The sequence below is a fragment of the Lipophrys pholis genome, assembly GCF_963383615.2.
Source record: "Lipophrys pholis genome assembly, chromosome: 22".
In the NCBI taxonomy this organism is placed as follows: Eukaryota; Metazoa; Chordata; class Actinopteri; order Blenniiformes; family Blenniidae; genus Lipophrys; species Lipophrys pholis.
In genome coordinates, this window is record NC_137644.1 from 8,992,067 (window position 1) to 9,013,745 (window position 21,679).

Here is a 21,679-nt window from a genome sequence, read left to right on the forward strand (position 1 = left end):
GCTTAAAGGATTTCTGTGGAAAAAGAACGATGTACATTCAAGATTGGCTTCACGTTAATCACGTCCATCACTTTCGCCTCGCGCCCGAACGTGCAGGCTGCCGCTCGCTGGCAGCGCCGCGGATGAATGACTCGCCCGCCAGATGTTGGTTAATATGTCTGTCTGTTGATTATAGCTTGTTTCGAGGGCTGTTGTGAAAAAGACAAAAAAAAAGCGTCCTTGGCGCCCAGAAGAAAATTGTCTGCCGCGCAACTGCTAACGGACACTTGGGACGATCTCCATGAGGAGAAAGCAAACAAGCTGTTTAACGCGTTTCCTTGGCGTGGATGTCTTCAGAAAGACAATGGCGGCGGTATTTTTAGATCAAGGTTTGCTGGTAAAGGCAGATATACTGTGCTGATATTGGACACACATCTGATGCTAAACCAGAATAAGTCCCTAAAAATCCCCGCTGAGAGTCCAGCTAATGAAATCGTACGAGTTGGGGGTATCAGCTAATACTACCGCGCCACTCCTGAGAAGCAATTATGATTAGAAATATGGAAATCTGCTAATTAAAGCCTAAATCAACGGAGGATAGAGGGCACAAGGTTGTTTTTTTTGGTCTTTTTTTTCCCAGTCATGGCTGAATTATTTGTGTGAAATAAAACGTTTAATGTGGAGCGAGATATGAAGCGTTTGAGGAGGTAGCGCTCCGGTTTCTGTTAACTTGTGGCAGCTTCAGGGTCTCTCTTCATGACAGGAGAAAATTGACTTGTCCTCCTTAATTTCCCAGCTCGCTTGAGCACATTGTTCATTCATTACCGGCTTGACTCGCAATTCATTTCGCATCTTAGCAGGTTATTTTTTATTTTTTTTGATATTTTCCAGACAGGTTGGTTAACTTTAGTCGGAGCCATATAAGATCAATCTTATATGTCACAAAGTGAGTTGACCTGATTCTAAAGTGAATGTACGCTGAGCAAAAAGGCTCAAAGTCTATAGATTTAACAGATTTTTTTGGGGGGTCGGATGCGGCAGAAAGTGGCGAATTACCGGGAATTACCGGCGAACAAAAACAGCAGAGGTCGAATGTGACACTGTCATTTTTCACAGATGGTGTAGAGGCCGCCGTAGCAAAGTAGCTGGAATATCAATTGACAAATCTCTGAGTGTCGTGAAGAGATGTGTGTGTGTGTGTGCGTGGGGGGACGGGGGGCTGGTGGGGTGCTTCTGTAGATAGAGGGCACCTTAAAACAACATTCCTGCTGTACTGGAGATAATTCGCGGTAAATCAGTATGGATGTCATCTCTATGGGGTGGCGCGTAAAGGTCACGTCATAAAGAATCGGGTGCCTTTAGCTGTCCAGGCTCGAGACAGTTCATCAGCAGACGTACATTTTCACACAAATGGGCTATAAATGTTTCCGTGCCAACGGGGGATGAAGCGTCAGCGGCGCTACCGGGAGCATCCAATACCTGTCCCCGTGTTACTAGGACCCCCGCCCCCCCGGGGGTGATGGGAGCGGCTGGGTCTCCACTTGATTAAAGTGTGTTTGGGAATGTCGCGAGGTGGTTACGGGAGTAAAATCTAACCTTGCATTTCTACGTGTCTCATTGTCAAAAAAGACCTACTATTGTTTCCAAAATGGTTTATTGGTAGTGGAACATGGCGAGACAATTATGACCTGTTGTGATCTATAACGGTGACTTGGAGACTTTTAACAATGTCAAAAGACATGTTCATTCAGCTGTGCAGAGGGAAAAAAAATAATACGACTTGGCATCAGACCCAGCATGTGTAGAGTCAAAGGTTGCAGTGTAATTAAAGGTGAGCGAGGGGTAGGGGGGATGGGGTCAACCTGGAAAAAGCCGGACGAGCTTGTTTAGTTAGGCAATAATCTTAAAATAAGAGCTCTAGGACGTATTTTGACAGAATCCATCACAACAGAGTGAATTTGAGTCCGTGTTAATATGACAATGGAATAGATTTTGAAAAATTGGCGACTCAGCATTTAATTCATTTTTGTCACAAAATTACCAATTTCGAGCATTTAACCTATACTTACTATAGTATAAATTGTTTTTCCTGAAAAAATGAGATTACTACTCCGACAGTTTGTCGTTTCTCTTCGCGGTTGACCGTTTGCTCCTATCTGGAGGTCGTTTTCTGCTCGTTGACTCTCCATTACCATATTTTGCTTTGGTGTCCACTTAACACAAGTGCCACTAAAGAGGTTACGGTCTGAGACCCTTCGTGGCACCTGTAAGCCCGACGATTTTTCTCCGTGATTGTTCCCCCTCTCACGCAGAAGGCCATCGTCCCACTTTTAATGAGACGACGTCGTCGGGTTACTTCATAAGAATTTAATACTCAATTAGGAGAATCTGAATCTTATCACGTCGGAGAGGTCGCCCACCGCTTTTGACCGAGGCAGCTTCACTGTTCAAAGAAGGCTCCCAAGAAAAATCGGTCCCTCGTGATGATTGAGATTAAGACGGACTGCAAAAAAAAAAAAAAAAAAGTACTTTCAGCTGTAATTAGAAGGACTGACCTTGCAGGAACAAGGAAACCCTTCATTTGCACTCCAAGTCTCACACACGACAGTATTTAATGGTATTAAATCGGTATAGACGTCTTAAAACAGCGAAGCTCTTCAGTCAAGCATGTTTGGTCATGCTCAGAGGAGGACACATGTTTTCAATATCTTCCCGTTCCTTAACTAAATATTTTATCCAAGAGGCTTTTTTCAACATTTACATTCTGACGTCTCCTTAAATTCTTCCTATCAATGGTTGAACAATTCTGGGAACTTCACCAGCTGTTTTATTTTTGCGTTGGAGAGAGACTTCCTGTACCTTCCCAAAAAGGCCACAGAGACAGAGGCGATGTAATTACCAGCTCGGAGAGAAGCAAAAAAAAATAGGTGGATTTGAATGTTTTCTCCAAGTTCAGGCTTTTTTTTGTAATTAAATCCTCAACTCGTCCTGCCTACCAGGAGAGGACTGGGCATGACGGCGTTTCAAATCCTTTCGCCGCGGTTAAAGCCGCTGTGCAGGTTGTGACGGAATAAAAACTGTGTACCGGCAGCCAGGAAGGGCTTCCTTCCAAGTGGACACAGTGATCTTTCAAGTTGAAAGGGGCAAGTTGTTCCATCCAGTGTGACTGCAGGGGGCTCCTTGTGGAACTACCCCCCCCCCCCCCCCCCCCCCCCCCCCTCCTTTTCCTCCCAGGTTGACTTCTGAGAGGATATTTTACAGAGTTTGCTGAGAGGATTACATATCATTTCTGGACAGGGAATGCCCCAGGATTAGGCAGGTAGAGCTCAGTTTTGTGGCCGTGGGGGGAGGGAGAGAAAAAAAAAAAGAAGAAAAAAGACCGTGTCAAAAAAACCGATATGGATGGAAAAATATTTGCACGGAATCTCCACAGACATCTGTCGACATCTATAAGTCACAGTCGGATACCTCTGAGACAGTGGAGAGAGCTCAAGGAAATGAATGCAAATTTGTAATTATACTTCTGCTCAGGATTCACAGCGTTGGGCCGCCATGTTGAATCTGAACACCGATGTGCTGTGCTGGGTTTCTTTTTTTCTTTTTTTGTTTGGCTGGATGGTTATCGAAACAGTTTTCATTTCCTGGATATCTGGGGTTGGGGTTTTTTTTCGACTTTTTTTATTTATTTATTTATTCCTTTTCTTTTTCCTTTTTTTTTTTGTATTTCTCTCAGAGCGACAAGAGTGCAGGGGAGTGTTTTACAAACACACAAGGATAAGATGAGCCAATATTTACCTAAGCAGGAACTTAACCTCACAGTCAACACCGGCAAGATGTGGCAGATTGCCTCAATGAAGAAAAAACAACAACACACTGGTTATATTTAGCCATCATGTTGATTTAAATCAGGATTGACCCGTCCAATTAGTCTAATTATATTAACATGTGTTTTGAGGAGAGTAATAGATTCTTTTTTTCTTGCATTAGAGAATCCTTCAGCTGAGGGAGAACGAGGAAAATTGTTTTCGCGTTTCTTATTTGCTTATAGCAATGAGCTGCAATACTACTGAGAGGCGCGTTGAATGGATCGGCACCCCCTGTGGACCCGCCGTGCTGCAGCGGCGATGGGATTCTGCATTCCAGTCATGCAGTGGTGCAAACAAGTAAACGAAGGCCTCTTGAGATGACCAGCTATGAAAATGCATGGCGAGGGGGGGGGGGGATTTGGACTTTGTTGCCTGGGGGTCTGCACTCAGAGAACTGGGGATTCGCGGATCCCAGGGAGGCCGGCAAATACGCATTTCCTATATTTAATCCTGGTATGACATCAGCGGAAAAAAAAAAAAAAAAAGCAAACACCTGTTGTTTGTCCCCAGAAACCGTTGACCCGTGTAGGTGATTATTAAGCGGTTACACAGCTATGGTAATTTATGCAACCACAAAATAAAAGCCACTTATTTTAGTAATATTTGGGTTCGCTTTGTAGTCATTCAACCAGGCCCGGACTCCACCAACAAACAATACAGGAAGGGTGAGGCTGGCCTTCTGTGTTTCCCAAAGGGCATAAGCAATTTTCAGCTCTAGTGAGCCAGCTCCAGGAATACCGTAGTCTGAACACAGAACAATACTCAAACTCATTTATTCACATCCTCCCGTGGCAGAAACGGACTTGTCACTTTTTTTTTTTTTTTAACTACACAAAACAAAACTGCAAATTTGGAATCACTCTTTCCCAAGGAGCCACGACTGCGTCAGCGGGCCGGTTGCAGACAACCCCCACATCCACACCGTGGAGCATTCGGGGTGTTTTCATGTTCATCTGTCGAGGAGCGTGATGAGAGTAATGACACAAAATCTGAATATTCATCTCTCTTTGGTTAATAGCGGAGGTGTCACTCATGCTCTGATGAGGCTTCTGTCAGTCGCTCAGGCGCCGAATGCGGCGGCGCCGACTTTGCAGGTAAGCGCCGTGATTGATAGCCGCGCTCAGAGTGCCACTGCTGCTCTCCCCAGGCGATGGCAATTGCACTCCCGCTCAGCAGGCTGCAGCGCCGGCGTGTTCCAGGCAACGCTGTAGCGCGCACTCCTCTCCTCAGCGCAACTTTGCCACCGAATGTTAAAAGGATAAGATCACGGCGTCTAACTAAGCATCACTTGCTTTCTTTGGAATTTTGCGCTTTACAATACGAAAAACGTATTTATCCACGTTGAGCTCTAAAAGGTTTTGTTCATCTGCAGTTGGCGAAGCTCCTGCGCCGTTGTGTCAGAGATTTCAGGTGTGGGACGAGGCTTATGGCAGTCGGAGGTGGACAAAGAGCAGCTGAGGGAGTTGACCGCCCCCACTGTGCTCCGACCATCTCTGCTGATCCACTTTGCTTCTTTAATCCAGTCGGCTTGACCGAGCCAAGAGTGTGTCCCATCTGTATTGTCAGTGTTCTTTTTTCAATGTAAACCGCCGGACTTAAACATTTTATGAGGATTAGGCCAGCTTAGCTCCGTGCCTAATGCAATGATCAGGGATTTCTGCCACGGCAGATAAGTGAACGTTCACTAGTTATTCAGCCACTGGGCTCAACAGTCAAAGACCCTTGCACCAAAATGGCGCTGTCACTGCACATTGTAAGTATTACTACAACACGTTGTGGACTTTGCTCGTGTGGCAATAGGTCGGATTATCAACTTCCAACTTGGGTCAAGTTTTAGAAGTAGAGTATTGATGAATATTGTGTGCAAAGTCCCAATTACCTAAATAATGTAACGTCATGACCAACGGAAGTCCAATCGCCTCAATGCTTGGACTGCATGGTGGTACATGGTGTCAAATACATTTCATCCCAATTTCATCTTGAGTGGGCCGGACCAGTAAAATAGTGCCATGATTGAAATTTAAAGTAATTTTTTTTATTATGGCGAGGGGTATATGTGATGAAAATGTCTATATTTTCACAAAAACGAAACAGCTTCTATGGAAAATGACTATGATCTCAGTATAATGTTTTTTTTTTAAAGATTAATGTTTTCATTGAAATTTTGTTTGCTTCGTGGTTCGACGTCTGGATTGGAGCCACTAACAGGCCGGTGTTGGCCCAACCCTGATGTGGAAGTAAAATCTCAATCAAGGAAACAATAGAGAAAAAAAGGAAAATAATCGAATTAAGGAAAAATATGGCCACAGGTGTCTGTTCTCGTACAAGTGAGTCACGCTTTTTTCTTTTAATTTGTCGACGCTTTTCAAACGCAGCCTTCATCCGCCGACCGAACAAACGATTTTGATTTTCTGTCGTGCATGATTAAGCTCCAGGTGTTGTCATGACACTGACAAATGTATTGTTGTTTTCACCAAAGCAGATTTCCCGAGGTTGGTCTTTAATTGCAGCGTCAAGAAAATGTGCCGCGGGTTGAAAACTGGAAGTAGAAAAAGAAAATGACGAGAAACCTTTCGACCCAGAGAATCAGTTGCCCTTGGACTTACGCGTCGAGAACCGAAATACATTTGCTTCAATGGTCGTGAAATGAGGAAGGTCATTTTCCAGCGGATATTAGTCACTTTGAGAAGATGTGTTAAAAACAGACACAATCATAAAGACTGCAAGTGTTTTTAGGCGTAATAAATCACGTTGCAAGTCTTTTAGAGGAGCTGGTTTTCAAAAAGTTGTGTTTTCAGTGGCTCCCATCACTGCTTTTGCGTAATCAGACGACCAAAACACAACAAGTCGAGTATAAAACAGAACCTGTTGAGATAAAAAGCTTCAGCTGGGAGGTATTTCACACTGAGAGGTGATAAGTTCCCCATAAAGAGTTGTAACCCGTCTCCAGACAAACTGCTCCCAATATCACGATACTGTGTGATTCGCAGAACTCGGCGGCGCTTTTTCAGGATCAAGGCAAGGTCTCGAACACAGACGGATGTTTAAGGTTAAAAGCGAGATCTAGTGGGTCACTTGGGTATCAAAAGAATTTTATAGTGCCGCGCGAAGAGAATTTTTTATCTGCAAGTTGGAAATCGACCTTTGAAGATATCATGTCAGCTCCAATATTGTCAATAATTCCTTTTAAAGTTTCCACTCCGCTCCTTGTAATACCAACTAGGTTGCGGTGTGTAATTACACTTTTTCCCCCCACTCGAATTGTGCCGACGTAGTTCTGCCTGGTTCAGACAAGATCCTGAAAAACCCAGAAGAAGGAAAGAAGATATGAAGAGGCTATAATTCAGCAGCAAGCGAAAAGCCGAGAGTGAATCTATCAACATGGATAGTGACACAAATGTGCAGAAAATAGTAAAGCTTTGAGATTAAATGTACATTTTTGTTGAATTTCATGGATTTAAGCCATTTTATACCAAGTCAAATATTTATATTCGCCAACATCCGTGTTTATTTATTCATTCATTCATTGGTTTGTATGTTTGTATGTATGTTACCGACAATTGACCCGAATTACATTTAAATTTTCAGGGATGATTTGTCCTTATCGCGGGATGGCTCCATACATTTTTTAAAAGAGTGATTGGGTCAAAGGTCAAAGGTCTCGGTCACGAAAAGGTCAAAAACATGCATCAGTATCAAACGGTGATAACGTGAAGCAAATCAAACAACCACGACAAATGATGGAGGGAGTGGCGTGGTGGATCAAGTACCCGAACGGTGCCATGGTTTCAGCAGTGACAAATGTGGCATTGGCGAAAGCATGCGCTCGACCGAGCAACCATTCTACTTGTACCAAGAGCTTGTCGGTATCTTAAAAAAAAAAACGCAAATTAAAATTGAATGACAGTCAGATATTGAAAGTTGAAGTTATCTTTGTAAAATGAGACGACACAGTCGCTCACTGACACGTGTCTTGACAGTTCCAGAGCCAGAAATGAACAAACCCAGTCGACGTAGCCGCCAGCGTGTTGACAGATTTCCATCCATCCATACCGATGGCAACCTTTTGTACGATTACTATAATGTCAGCGAGGCTTCATGTCACACCCGCACGCACTGTGTCATTATCCTCCGTTGGCCACGTTGTGTTGGCTCATTTCAAGCCCGTACCTTCAGACTGTACCGCAGCTTTTAGTGTTGCCTCCCCCCCCCCCCCCCCCACACTAAAAGAGGTGTCTCATGCGGAGGTGCTATGAGTAAGAATACATATGCGAGATACCTCTGCTTCAAATTACCAAGCTAATTGGGGGACAGCCAAATTTACCGGTGTTATTCGACGAATTGCTTTTAGGTAGGCTCGGAGCTGGTTGAAAACAGGAAAGGTCAGTCGGCTCATGCCGATGAATCAGTGAAATGTTTGTTTTTGTGATCTATCCCCGCATCACTGTATTCCAGATCTTATATTACATATGTTTGTACTGAATGTGACTGAAAGTGTACGCTGCACAGTGTCACGAATGTTGCGACGGAATTTCAAACAACAAAACTCTGCTCTTATTATGTGTAGTTAAGGTAACTAGGATTATGATGGCTTGAATATAGCAGCTTAAGGTTGTGAGTGTCGAAAAGCCAAATAGCCCAAAAAATACATCCTCTACTATGTTTATTAATTGTACTGATGCAAGCTTTTGTCATGAGGAATTTGAAAACCAACATGAAGCTGTAATTTACCAACGGGCCTTTTTGTATATGTCATTCAGGAGTCCTCCGACTAAAATCTGCTGAATCCGTCGCAGCCATCCTCTGCACCTTATTACAAATCTTCTCCTCTCTTTTGTTCTCTTGCAGGTTCCTTCTGAGTGGGAGGTGGCAACAAAAGACCAAATGCCATGGATGTATTCAATTTCACATATCTGAATGCCTCTGAAGGCAATGACACCGAAGTTGTTGAAGAAAGCGAAAGCGCCTACAAGACTGTGGAGGTGGTGTTCATCGTGTTGGTGGCTGGCTCGCTCAGTTTGGTCACAGTTATTGGAAATATCCTGGTCATGCTCTCCATCAAAGTTAATCGGAACTTACAGACTGTCAACAACTATTTTTTGTTCAGCCTTGCATGTGCTGACTTAATAATTGGACTGTGCTCGATGAACCTATACACGGTATACATCGTAATAGGCTACTGGCCCCTGGGGCCTGTGGTGTGCGACTTGTGGTTAGCCCTGGACTACGTTGTCAGCAACGCGTCCGTCATGAATCTCCTCATCATAAGCTTTGACAGATACTTCTGTGTCACCAAGCCCCTCAGCTATCCTGTCAAACGGACGACCAAAATGGCGGGAATGATGATTGCAGCAGCCTGGGTCCTATCTTTCATCCTCTGGGCGCCTGCCATTCTTTTCTGGCAGTTCATTGTTGGTGGGCGGACAGTGCCTGAAAAGGAGTGCTACATCCAGTTCTTTTCCAACGCCGCCGTCACTTTTGGTACAGCCATCGCCGCCTTTTACCTGCCCGTCATCATCATGATTCAGCTGTACTGGCAGATCTCCAGAGCCAGCAAGAGCCGCGTGAAGAAGGAAAACCGCAAGCCGTCAGGAGCCAACCCCGAACCCCTGTCACCCCAGAGGAGAAACAACACACCAAAACCCAACAATAACAACGTGCCGGGGGAGGAGGCGGCACATTCATTAAACCAGAGTGCTGATAACGGAGCCAACCAGCATGATGGGAAACTGCAGAACGGCAAGGGACCGTCCTCCTCGACTGCCGATGGAGAAACTGAAGGAGACGATGCGGGGAGGGAGAACTGCACTCCCGGGGAGGAGAAGGAAAGCTCCAATGACTCAACTTCCGGCAGCGTGGCTGCTTCCAACCCCAAGGATGAGGAACCGGCTCCGTCGGCCGCCAACTCCAGCGCCGACACCGGCCAGCCGCTCCCGCGCCAGCGGGCCAAAGCGGGAGGCTCCAAACTCACCTGCATCAAGATCAAGACTAAATCCCCCAAGGGTGACTGCTACACGCCGTCCAACGCCACGGTGGAGATCGTCCCAACGTCCGAGAGGCAGAACCACGTGGCGCGGAAGATCGTCAAGATGACAAAACAACCCCCGACCAAAAAGAAGAAAGCGGCGCCGTCGAGGGAGAAAAAAGTCACCCGCACCATCATGGCTATCCTGGTGGCTTTTGTCGCCACCTGGACCCCTTACAATGTGATGGTGCTCATTAACACCTTCTGCTCCAGCTGCATCCCCAACACTGTGTGGACTATTGGTTACTGGTTGTGTTACATCAACAGCACCATCAACCCGGCCTGCTACGCCCTGTGTAACGTCACCTTCAAAAAGACGTTCAAACATCTTCTCCTCTGCCAGTACAAAAACAGTCGCTCAGCCAGATAAACGTGGGCCTCTTGGGAAGAACCATTGAAGATTAAGTTGTCTCAGTGTGTGACCGGTGTGTGTGTGTGTGTGTGTGTGTGTGTGCGTGTGTGTGTGTGTGTGTGTGATCAGCTTGTGTGTTCCTGTGTGGGTGAGCATGAGTGGGGCCATGTTGTGTGAATTCATTTCCCATCATTTTATCGTTGCTTTCCCAGTTTTCTCGAAATAACCGGTTGTAGCACTTTACACAAATTCAACTGAAGCCAGTTTTGCGTTGAGGAGTGTTGCGCAAGACGCAGCAAAGACAGATAAGGAGGGCTCTTACTGACGGTTGCATGCTCAAAAAAAAAAGAAAAAGAAGGAAAAAATTTAGTGTGTGTAGAAAAGGAAGCGACGCCGAGCTGATGAGAAATGAACAAAGATAAAACAATTTAAAGAAAGGAGGTGATCTGTGCTGTGCGACACACACAAGAAGAAAAACTTCAAAATGGGAATATAGGGCTGACTGAATTCTCAAACCTCTTTGGAGTTCAGTGAAGATACCTGTAGATAACTGTACATATTGGTGTGTGTTTCTATTTGTGTCTGCACACGTGGGCGTGTGCTGACTCGGCATTTGGCGCACACGCCCACTTGTGCCCCTCTGCTTGCCTTCTTCTCTCCGTCTTTTGATCATCGAAAATCGCCATCATGACACTTCCGAAGCAGCAACATGTAGAGTAAACCGGGGGGCGTTGCTCCTGGAGCTGGAAAATCATCGAGCATCAGGCTCCTCCCCAACAAGGAGCACGGAATAGATATATAAATACATGAATGCCTAGTCAGAAAGAAGCTGTGAGCTTGAAGGGGAAATCAATCAAGATAGGTTCATCAACCAGTTTTGCACCACAAGGAATGGTTAACATGGCGATAAGCTGGAGCTGCAGGCTGGTATCAAGGGTTTAGTTAATGTGATAATCATCTATCAAACATTCAGCTAAAGACCTTAAGATCTGAAAGTTGCAACGGACGGTGCGACTTTCTATTTGACGTCGTTTCCCTTTAAGTCCCCGTTTACACCAAGTTTCAAGTGAAAACGCTTCGTTTTTCTTTCCACTCTAAACATTGATGATGACAGGTAATAAAGTGGGATTGTTTTTAAAGGTGACCACCAAGCTCCAGGAGAGTATGGACTGGGAGTCGTGACACTCTGCAGGCAAACATTGTTATTTTCCATCTACTGAGCACGTGCAGAAGAACGAGTCACTACAGCCGCAAAGGTTCGTTTCCTCCGCTTTACATCGAGCCATTTAACGACTCCAAGCACCGTTTACATGTAAACAAACACCGGAAATGTGATCACATTTATCCGTTTTCACTTGAAACCGGGTGAACGGGGCCTTAGTTCAGTGGGATCGATCTGGATCACTGAATCTACAAGCTGAAACGCATAGCTGAAGCTCTAAAAGCCAAGTGAAGGACAGATTAACCCTTTCCACCTCACGTACAACGGAGGCGTGACTTCTGTTCCTTAAAAGTTCCACTTGCCGACATGGTGCAGGCGAATGGGAAAGTCTTGGTGTTTGAAATAAATGACGAAAACCAACCAGTAAATTCAGATCAACATCTTTGCTAATTCACAACAGGGATTGTTTATCACATGATTCCATTCATTTCTGATTAAAATGAAAAGATGTGAGGTTTTGGACTACGCGATGGTTAGCGTCATGTAGCATAAAGAATTAGGGAGGGTACTTCCTATTGTCACTTCCCATGCTTTCTGATTTCATATGCTTTATTCATTTATTTATTCTCCACAGAGAGAAAATTGTACACAAATCCAATCATGTGTCATGAGTCACGATGTCATGATGAAAACTCCAGCTGCCATCTCCACATTCTTTATTCAACCCGGAATCACATTCTCATTCAAAAAGAAACAACAACCCTGTCAGGTGACATCACAGACAACCGTGCAATAGTTGGAACTGTGAGAACAACAACTGCCACGACTATTTAAAACAAACGAGAAAGAAATGTGACGCGGGAGTGTTCAGTCGCGACTCTCTTGATTTGCCATCCGCACGCAGCGCGCCACTTCGGATGTCACTGACGACGGGGACGTCACATGTTTATTTTATGGCAGCTATTGTGAAATTCACGTTTGCTGTCAAGTCGTTCGCCGCGGCGAAGAGCCCCTCCCACTCGTGCGAGGGAAACAGGTGGTTGGAGCTCAGAGCTGTCTTACATCGCTGTCTGTGGGAAGGTGTGTGTGTGTGTGTGTGTGTGTGTGTGTGTGTGTGTGTGTGTGTGTGTGTGTGTGTGTGTGTGTGTGTGTGTGTGTGTGGGTACGCTTGTGTGTGGGAATACATGCTGACGTGTGCGTGTGCGCTCCAAGAGTGGAGTTAACTTCTGATCACAGGTCGCACAACCTCGTGATTTAAAAAAGGGCTACTTCTACGTCTCATCCGTTTTTTTGGGTCTAGTTTTCATTTAATCCCATTAATTCTCCAAAAAAAACGAATTGTTGCGTGGGACCTAAAGCATCCGTCTACTGCGAGACATGTCCTGTGCGCTCACGCGTGTCATCCATCATCTCGGTTTATTAGACAATTCTCGATCGCGGCGAAGGCGCACTCACCGGTTGGAGTGATGAATATGCAGGAGGTTGCCACAGTGGCTGGTGGTGGTGGCGGTGGTGGTGGTGGGGGTGCCTTTGCAGAGATTTACTCCTGCACCGAACACCTCCTCAAGGCTGTCTCCTTTAAAGAGAGATCTGGGACAGATCCTATAATGAAAACTCACCATGAGGCTGATCAGATTACGGGACACCTACATTTGAGATTAAAGATTGCCCATTACACGCTCAGCTTGAGCTTGTGCGCTTCACGCCCGTGTCCCACTTAGTGCTCCGCTCAGTTCCTGATCCTGTTATAGTCTCTAACTCTTATAAGGTCATGAGCGGAATGTAAATATCACATGTGCATTCATTAACTCCTTCTATTATTCATTTTCTCCGGCTGCTGCTCCTGTTACCGCCGTCTTTCCTCGTACATCACACAGTGGGGAATAGTCCAAGGGAAGGTATGCAAGTATTTTTTTTTTTTTTACACTAGTGGGGTAAGAAATGGTCGGATTCGGTCGGATTCATCCTTCCACGGACTCAGAGTCCCTGTTCTTGTGTTTGTTCTCTCACCACAAATACCGTAGAGGCGAGGATCTTCCGTCGTCGATCAAATCCTCGTGTGCAAAGATGCCCCGGAGACGGTCCAGCGCATGGCGGCAGGGTGCGACATGCAAGCAGGATCAGGTTTGACGTGGAGAGACACCAACCAGCCGGCTGGGACACATCTGTGCCCGGCATGGACTGGAAGTTGTGAACTTCTAAAGATCGTTTAAAACTGTGTGGAACAAGCGATCTGTGCCACAGTTCCCCTTCCTTTTGAAATCCATCATCTGTAAACAGAAATAATAAGAGCGGGAAAAGCCAATTATCATCATCAACATATATCAGCAGATGGCAGGACTATAGTGGCTTCCTCAACGTCGCTATATAGTGTTTTGATCGTTGGATAACGCGACTTGCTCCACGCACAAAGAAATAAATAGCATTCTTTGTCAGTTCTGAGCAGACCGAGGCTGGAGAAGCCACTCGTTATGTGCGTGGATCGCAGCTGTAGCAGAGACAATGTGTTTTAATTGGCCTTAATGAGTTTCACGTCCAAAGAAAATAAGCTGTAAACCCTCGAAGTCGTCCATTGATTTACACCGATTACTCAAGTTTTCATGCAGAGGATCTGCGCTGGTGGTTGTCTTTTTTTTTTCTTTTTCTTTTTTTTTACCGTCCACGGTTTAGAGACTCCGTCGTACCAGATACAAACTGAAGTAGAAACGTCTCCCAGTCCCCGTTGTCGAGTGTCCGCGTTTATTCCCGGGCGATAAGCGAAGCCTCGTCATGTCCAGCGTCTCTCGCACGTCTCGGCAAGCGAGCAAGAAGAGCCTTCCGAAACGTCTTGATTAATCTGGGCTAAGCTGTCGTTTGAGTGATGCCAGCGGGACAGTAAGTGGACTCCGGGGGGGGTTGGGGGGGGGGGTCTCGGCTTGAGCAGCTGCTGAGGTGTTTGATGGAAGTTTATCGCCTCCCGCGGTGAGGAATGCCAAGTTGCATCCAAACCCGCCGGACTGACCCGGTGCGGCGCCGCGAGGTTGTCGGACAGAGAACGGGCGAGTGACCGAGACGCTGGACGTCGGCAGGAAGTGAAAGAGGAACAGCTGGAATGCTGAGGTGTCTTTTTAATAAGTTGATTTAGCAGGCGTGACTTTTGTCGTCGTCGTCGTCAAAGAGGCGATTCTTGTCTGACGCATTCCAACGCTTGTCTGGACCAATGTTTGGAAACGTTCCAGCGACTCCGGGGGCCGGTCAGCCAAGACTTCTACTGTCCCAGACGAAAACCTGCCACCCGGTGTAAACACAGCTGGATTCAGTGATGTTTACCGTCCCTCATTCTCCCGCGAACGGAATCCCACCACTTTTCCTTTTTTTTTTTTGTAACACAGTTATACAACGGTAACCGCCACCTGCCCACCAATCCATCACGTCCAATGTGTACACGCGGCCTGAAGTCCATCGGTCCCAATACGACTGAACGTAAACGTTTGTCTCCATTGTAACACAACAGATCATAATGTGCCGTCAGAGCTAGCTGGGCTCCCGTTTTTGCGCGGCTTATGTCAAAGGGCTACACACTCCTTTTATGGCAGGGGGGGGGGCAGGGGAGTTCGTGCGACGACTTTAGCGGAGACGAGTACAAATTTAACGGTTTCTCTGGCGTCGCCCCCGGGGGCTGCAGAGAATAATCTCAACAAATCTCGTGCAGGCGCGTGGATGTGGGAAAAGCTGTTTTTCCACACTGCAAGAAGAAAGGTATATCTATCTATCTATCTATCTATCTATCTATCTATCTATCTATCTATCTATCTATCTATCTATCTATCTATCTATCTATCTATCTATCTATCTATCTATCTATCTATCTATCTATCTATCTATCTATCTATCTATCTATCTATCTATCTATCTATCGATCTATCTATAGCCAGATTGTATGGAGCAATTTGAAGTGCCTTATCCAGAGTGACATAAACAAATTGCTCTTTTATCCTAAAAAAACAGAAATGTGTGGTGTTGGAGTGTCTGATTGAATCTGTAGATTGTGATTTACATGTTAGTCGACCTTCCCAAGGTTTTTTATTTTTTATTTTTCCGTCTTCTTGTTCCCACAGCTCTGAGCTCCCGTTACCTACATTTACCATCTCGACTGAAGTTTTGACCGAACAATCTGATATAAAGACTATCAAAAAATATACATACATATATCCAGATCATGCAGGCACCGAGGGATTTTTAATTGATGATTATTTTTTGGGGGTTTATTTCCCATCATTATGTGTCGTTTTGTTGAGATCCGTGTGTGTGTGTGTGTGTGTGTGTGTGTGTGTGTGTGTGTGTGTGTGTGTGTGTGTGTGTGTGTGTGTGTGTGTGTGTGATGGTATGTGGTGTTTTACTTTTCTCAACGGCATCCTCAACACAAATTGGACAAACTATTACACGCACACACACACACACACACACACACACACACACACACACACACACACACACACACACACACACACACACACATCAGGGAAGACGCTCTCTGCCATCACCCCGTCCTCAATAGTTAACAAGCTTCCAAAGACTCACAGCTATTGGGATACATGTACATACATAATATATTGCATTTTCTATCACATTCTTTTGTAAATCTGGTTATTATTGTACAAAGTACAGATGTATTAGAGTATAATCTGTGTACAGACAAGGTTTCTTTGGGGTTTTTTTCCTGCTTTGAAAAAAATGTATTTGAAGTCAATAGAGATATGAATATAATGGCTTGAGATGAAGAGACGAATATATAAAAGTAGACGATATATGTGTGTGTGTGTGAGTGTGTGTGTGTGTGTGTGTGTGTGTGTGGTGTTCACGATTCCCCAGGAAGATGGATCCAAACTTTAACACGCCGAAGACAGAGCACAAGTGGGGAAACCCGTGAGGAGGACATGAAGTGTGTCCCAGAAGAAGCCCAGAGGCAAAAAAAAAAGGGGGCTTCATTTGGATTCGCCTGTAAATTCACGAGGCTTCGCGCTCACCTTGGGGGAAGAAGCCGCTTCCATCCTTCTTTCCTACCCGGACGCCGTTTGTAACTTTTACAACGTCAACATCCTGGGGGAGGAAGGCATTTCGGTGAAGCAACCAGTGTGTGTGTGTGTGTGTGTGTGTGTGAGAGAGAGAGAGAGAGAGAAGGAGCTGCGGGACCGCATCTGAACTTCAAGGGGAAAAACACGTGGATTTAAAATGTAAAAAAAAAAAAAAAAAAAGTCAGCAAATAGAAATATTATTATTAAAAAAGAAAAAAAAGTTTTAAAAAAAAATCAGTGGCCTGCTGCAAAGTGTTAAATGTACATCCAGGTGTTACTTTTTTTCATTTGCTGACGTACGTAGACGTTCATCGTGTGTTCACTCACTGTGGCTTGTGGCTTCTCTCGCAGTAGGAAAAAGTAAACTTACAGTCTATTGTTTGCATTGTATATATCTATATGACAATACATTGTATGTATTTCCAATGCAGTACATTTGAAATGTACATACACATGTTTAATAGCTACTTACTGAATGTTCCTCCCTCACTTCCCTCGTTTAATCTCTTAACCCCCCCCACCCCCCACCCCCCAACCCCGACCTCGACCCCCCCCCCACCCCACTACGACCCTTCCTGTACAGTAACAATGGTATTGATTTGAGTTTTGATGCATTCTTGATTGATTACTTGTTCCGGGGCAGTGGTACTATCACCGGCCACCTATGACACTTGTAAGAACTGCATTAAGTGGTTACATTGTGCCATAATCCTCTCAGAATGAAATTCAAAATAAAAAGATATGAAATGTGTGGCGACTTTCAGGTTTGTTACCGCGACATAAACCGATAGTTTGTGACGTATTAAGGTTGGCGCTTTTATACCCAATGACCTCCAACTCCACCTTGCATACGAATGGGAAACCGACTTCAACAAAACGCTTAGTTAAGAAACTTTTTGTGTTTTGTGACTTTTAGATCCACACGCCAATATCCCTCCTCTAATGAACTGTAATAACACAATAGTTGTTTTATTGAAATATACACAAGTTATATATATTTTCTTTTTGGGAATGCCAGGCTATAGGTTATTGCTGTTGTTTGTTTTTGTCATGTAACCACACACACACACATGCGTAAACAATAACCTCTAAACATTAACATTGGGAGAACCAGAAGAAATGATTTGACATCATTTCCTTTCCTTTTTCAGTTTTTTCCTTCCCACCATCCACCAGTACATTCTAAAATATCCCCCTTTTTTCTGTTATTACCAAGAACCACACATGTATTTGCGCGGGGGGGCCTGGGTCATTGTGACCGGATCGTGGATGTTCGGGATCAATAGGCCTCAGAAGATTTATTGATTTTCGAGCGCGCTGTGGCTTTCTGGAGTTCGGTTAATAGCTTTTCTGAAGAGCCACTTTTTTAGTTTCTTTTTCTTCTTTTTTTTTTTTACTTATGCGTATCTCTAAACCAGCCCCAGAGGTTGAAAACCACCAGGAAAGAAAAATAAATAAAATAGACACAAAAATCTGTTCCTATCTTTTCTAACTCGGATTTTATTTCAATCTTATTCATGTTTTTAAAAATTTCCAAAGATGTACAAGGACACAAAGGAGGTGTTAAACTTCAGCTGAGACTATGATGAGGGGTGTCACTCTTTTTTTTCCTTTTTTTTTTTCTTCTCATTTTTTTGGGGGACAATCACGGGGGTATAGATCGAGGCACAACAGAGCGGCAGGAAGGGGAACAAACTAAAAAAGAAAAAACATTGGCGTCTTTCACACTTGGACCGTCGATGATCCATGGCGCCTCCGAAGAGTTGAAGTCGACTCGAAAATATGCTTCACTTTTTAACAAACCGGTTCGTTAAGTCGGACCAAAAGGATCGTCCAAATCAGGGTTAGGCGAATGCGACTGTAAAAAAACGAATTTGTTGGTAACAAATTAATCCTAGGAATGACTTAATTAGGCAAGAACGCTAAATACACTTTCTCTTTATTCATCCCTACCGCTGAGTATTATGTTTTCTTATCAGGAGCTAGAAAGAAGGGGGGTGGGGGGTGTGGGGGGGGGGGGACCCAAACGTTTTCACTAGGAGTCTTATTTCCACTTTCTACATCAACCTACGGGGCGTATAAAGAGGAGTGGTGTTGAAATGGGGCAGCGGATGACCTTCCACCGTCTTCTTCCTTTCTTCCTTGGTTCAAGCATCCTCGTCAGTCCATTTGGCTGCGCTCTCGCTTCTTCCCTTCCTTCTTTTGCTTTTTCGCATCTGCAAGAGATAAAAAGTAGTTTTTTTTACATTTTATTGGCTTTTAATGTATTTTTTACCGCCGTTCAATGCCGAGTGCCACGAACTTCCCGCAACAGTGGATCGCTACCTGGCAGCCATGACGGAAGACCGGCACAGTGCATGGCTACCCTTTCCGCTACTGTGGCCCTCGCCGCTCCGCTGAGCGGGCGCACGGCGGCCTGCAGCGGTTTGGCCGGGGACGCCGCTGGCGAGCTGTTTGTTCAAAGTGTCAGTCTGCAGAGTGTGTCCGTCTGCCTGGAAGCGTGGCCGTCAAACAAGTCAAGCGTTTAAATGCACAACGTGGGACCGCCGGGGGCTAAGGTTAGATGGTTTTTTTTGACAGGGTCATATACTCTGCTGTATCGAAGATCTCTTTCTCCTTGTCCCTTTTAGTACAGAAAGTGAACACTGTTAATATGTGCACTAAATACTCTGAATATCATAAATATCACTGCTTCTATGTATTTTTCCCCTGATCTGGGTCTCCTGGACTTCCATGTGTATATATATATACATAGTTAAAGAGCGTTAAGATAGTGACACACGAGAGACTAGACCAACTGTGCAACGTGGAATTGCTGGAATAGCCGAATTTCCCCATGTGGGATTAATAATGTAATCAGAGTAATCTCCGAATCTGCAGCTCTCCCGGGGTCTTCCCTGTCTGCAATCAAAAATCACCCGAGGAAGGAAAAGTGGAAAAGCTCACGTGGTCCCAACTTCTTGGAACTGTTGGTAACACGTTGGGTGTCACAGAGTTTACACATGGCGAGGGGCAGGGACGTTATGGCAGGAGGACCAGGGGTCTCTACCCTTCAACCTGTTCGGCATGGCTGACCTTGCCTGAAGTACTGGACTCCCTTCGGGGGGGGGATTAGCCTCAAGATTGTTCGCAGTGGCAGATTTCTTTGGATGCCCAAAGCCCGGGGACTGACGGGGTTCAGCTGAGAAGAATTACGTGAAGCGTCTGTTCGCCTCTTGTTTGAATCCAGGTTCAACCAGAAGGACACTTGACATCAAAACTTACTTCTTTAGGACCTGGACAGGACAAACAAATCCGGGGTAGTCCAGCACACAGGGTCTCAGACCTCGGTCCTCAGCAAAAGCGAAAAAAGAAAACGGATTCTTTTATCACTATTAATGTTGCATGAATTACATGCAAGTGAAACCAGTGAAGAGGTTCCAATTCATCGGGTCACGAAATGGCCGAAAAGTGACTCTGTGTGTTGCTCCTATTGGCCGTTGAACTCTGAATCCATCACCGCAAGCAGACAGGATCAATTCATTTTCCTCCACCTGGGACAAGTCCTGAAATATCAAACAAATGTTGACATGCCCAGAATCGCTCCGGACAAATAAATCCTCTCCACTGACATCGCAAACGGAGCGGATCGGAACAGATTTCCTGTCCAGAGTCAAAGAAAATCAAAAAATCTGTCCCGATCCGCTCTGTTTGTATCAAAGCGAGACGATTCCCACCCAAACAGGCCTGTTTGACATGTCACCGTCTTTCTTGTGACACTTTTAGGTCCCTGGCATTGGAAGTGCTCTGTCTCCCCTCCCTCGCCGTTTTTTTTCTTTCTGTCTCCACCGAAACCAAAATAGTTTCTTTTGCATAAGCCGACATCTGCTGAATAGTTTTACATGTACTCTGGAGCATTAAGGCGTCTTATCTGGGAAACTGCTGTTTGGTCTGCAGCAGCCTGAAAGAAATCCACCTGCTATTTGCATGGCAGTGCTAATGTCAGCAGTTCGGCGTGTCACTGAAGGGGAACTGTGGCTCTGTTGATTGATGCGTGTGAAATCGAGTTTTTTCTTTTTCTAATACGTGGAAGATACACGGCGTGAATACGGAGCTTGTTCGCGATCATTTCTAATGCATACCACACTCATATGATCCGTCATCCCTGTATTCTATAGGACTATTAGCATGAATGTTGCCATTATCAATGCTAAACAGTTAGAAAACAAATCTGCTCCGTTTTTTTATTACATGAGGAGATCGATACGTCTCACTGATCCGCATGCTAAACCTAAAACCACGCAGCCGAATGGGCTTGGCACGCAGACGGAAACAGCTGGAGACACTCAAGCGAACGAAGGACAACATGTTGACGGATGACATCGATAGTCATCCTGCGTTACTTTTCAACAGCTTGGTGGGTTTATTTTTCACACCCTTCTCTCTTTCCCATCTTGACTGCAGCGGCGCAGGTTTACGCCACAATGTTTTCAAGGGAAAACGTAAAAACTTTTGTTGCTTTTTCAGAGTCCGTTCCCACGACAACGCTCCCCAGAGACACTTTTTAAAAATGGCCCCCCCCAAGGGGGAACCTTTTAGAAAATGCTCCATCTTGGTCTCTGTGGAAACAGGTTAAAATGCAACTTTTTGAAAAAACTAAACTTTTCTGAAAAAAGCTCGGACTCCGTGTAAACAGAGGAGTGCTTAACTTTTCCGAAATGCTGCTGCTGCTTGTCCACACGACGACGCCAACTCATGTAACCGCGCCATTTTTGGCCGAACATCACGCAGCGTTTCAGGAGTCTGAATTTCATTTCTCGATTTTTTTTTTTTTTTAAACGGTTTCCAGAGTGGAGAAATTTTTCGAAAGGCCGCCTCGGCTTTGACGTGTGGACGGACAAGACCCACATTAGCACATGTCAGTGCCCCCACCTCTCGACCCGTTTACCCCGCGACACTCTCGTGACGTCACTTAGCAACAACAACAATGGCGGTCCACATGCTCCAGATCACTTTCTTTGGATTTTCATGATTTTCATCAAGAAGACACACTTCTTCTCCATTGGTGAATTTCTTTGGCGGCACTACAGCGCCACCTTTAGGCCTGGCATATGTACTACATACTTTTGGGTCGTTTTCATGGTGTCACATGGACGCGGGTGTTTCCTGTGTGGATGGGAAACATTTTAAGAACTCCTCCCACTCCGTCTCTGAAAACGGTCGGCTTTTCTCAAAACATAAAAACAATGGATTCTCACTCGA

The 21,679-nt window shown here is 45.1% G+C and overlaps 2 protein-coding genes across 6 annotated transcripts in view; one reads left to right on the forward strand and one right to left on the reverse strand.

The window, feature by feature from the left end:
• The window catches only part of chrm2a (cholinergic receptor, muscarinic 2a), an 81,556-nt gene extending 70,996 nt beyond the window's left edge, over positions 1–10,560 (forward strand). For all 4 annotated transcript variants that reach the window (XM_080491689.1, XM_080491690.1, XM_080491688.1 and 1 more), the window contains one exon: positions 8,694–10,560. In XM_080491689.1, coding sequence (XP_080347815.1) covers positions 8,735–10,240 — 1,506 coding nt within the window. In that variant the 5' untranslated portion in view covers positions 8,694–8,734 and the 3' untranslated portion in view covers positions 10,241–10,560. The remainder of the gene's footprint in view (positions 1–8,693) is intronic.
• Positions 10,561–17,445: 6,885 nt separating this feature from the next.
• The window catches only part of ptn (pleiotrophin), a 49,430-nt gene continuing 45,196 nt past the window's right edge, over positions 17,446–21,679 (reverse strand). The window contains exon 5 of one of the 2 annotated variants that reach the window (XM_080492304.1): positions 17,446–18,654. In XM_080492304.1, the coding sequence (XP_080348430.1) occupies positions 18,599–18,654 (56 nt within the window). In that variant the 3' untranslated portion in view covers positions 17,446–18,598. The remainder of the gene's footprint in view (positions 18,655–21,679) is intronic. The other variant, XM_080492305.1, reaches the window with a different exon arrangement.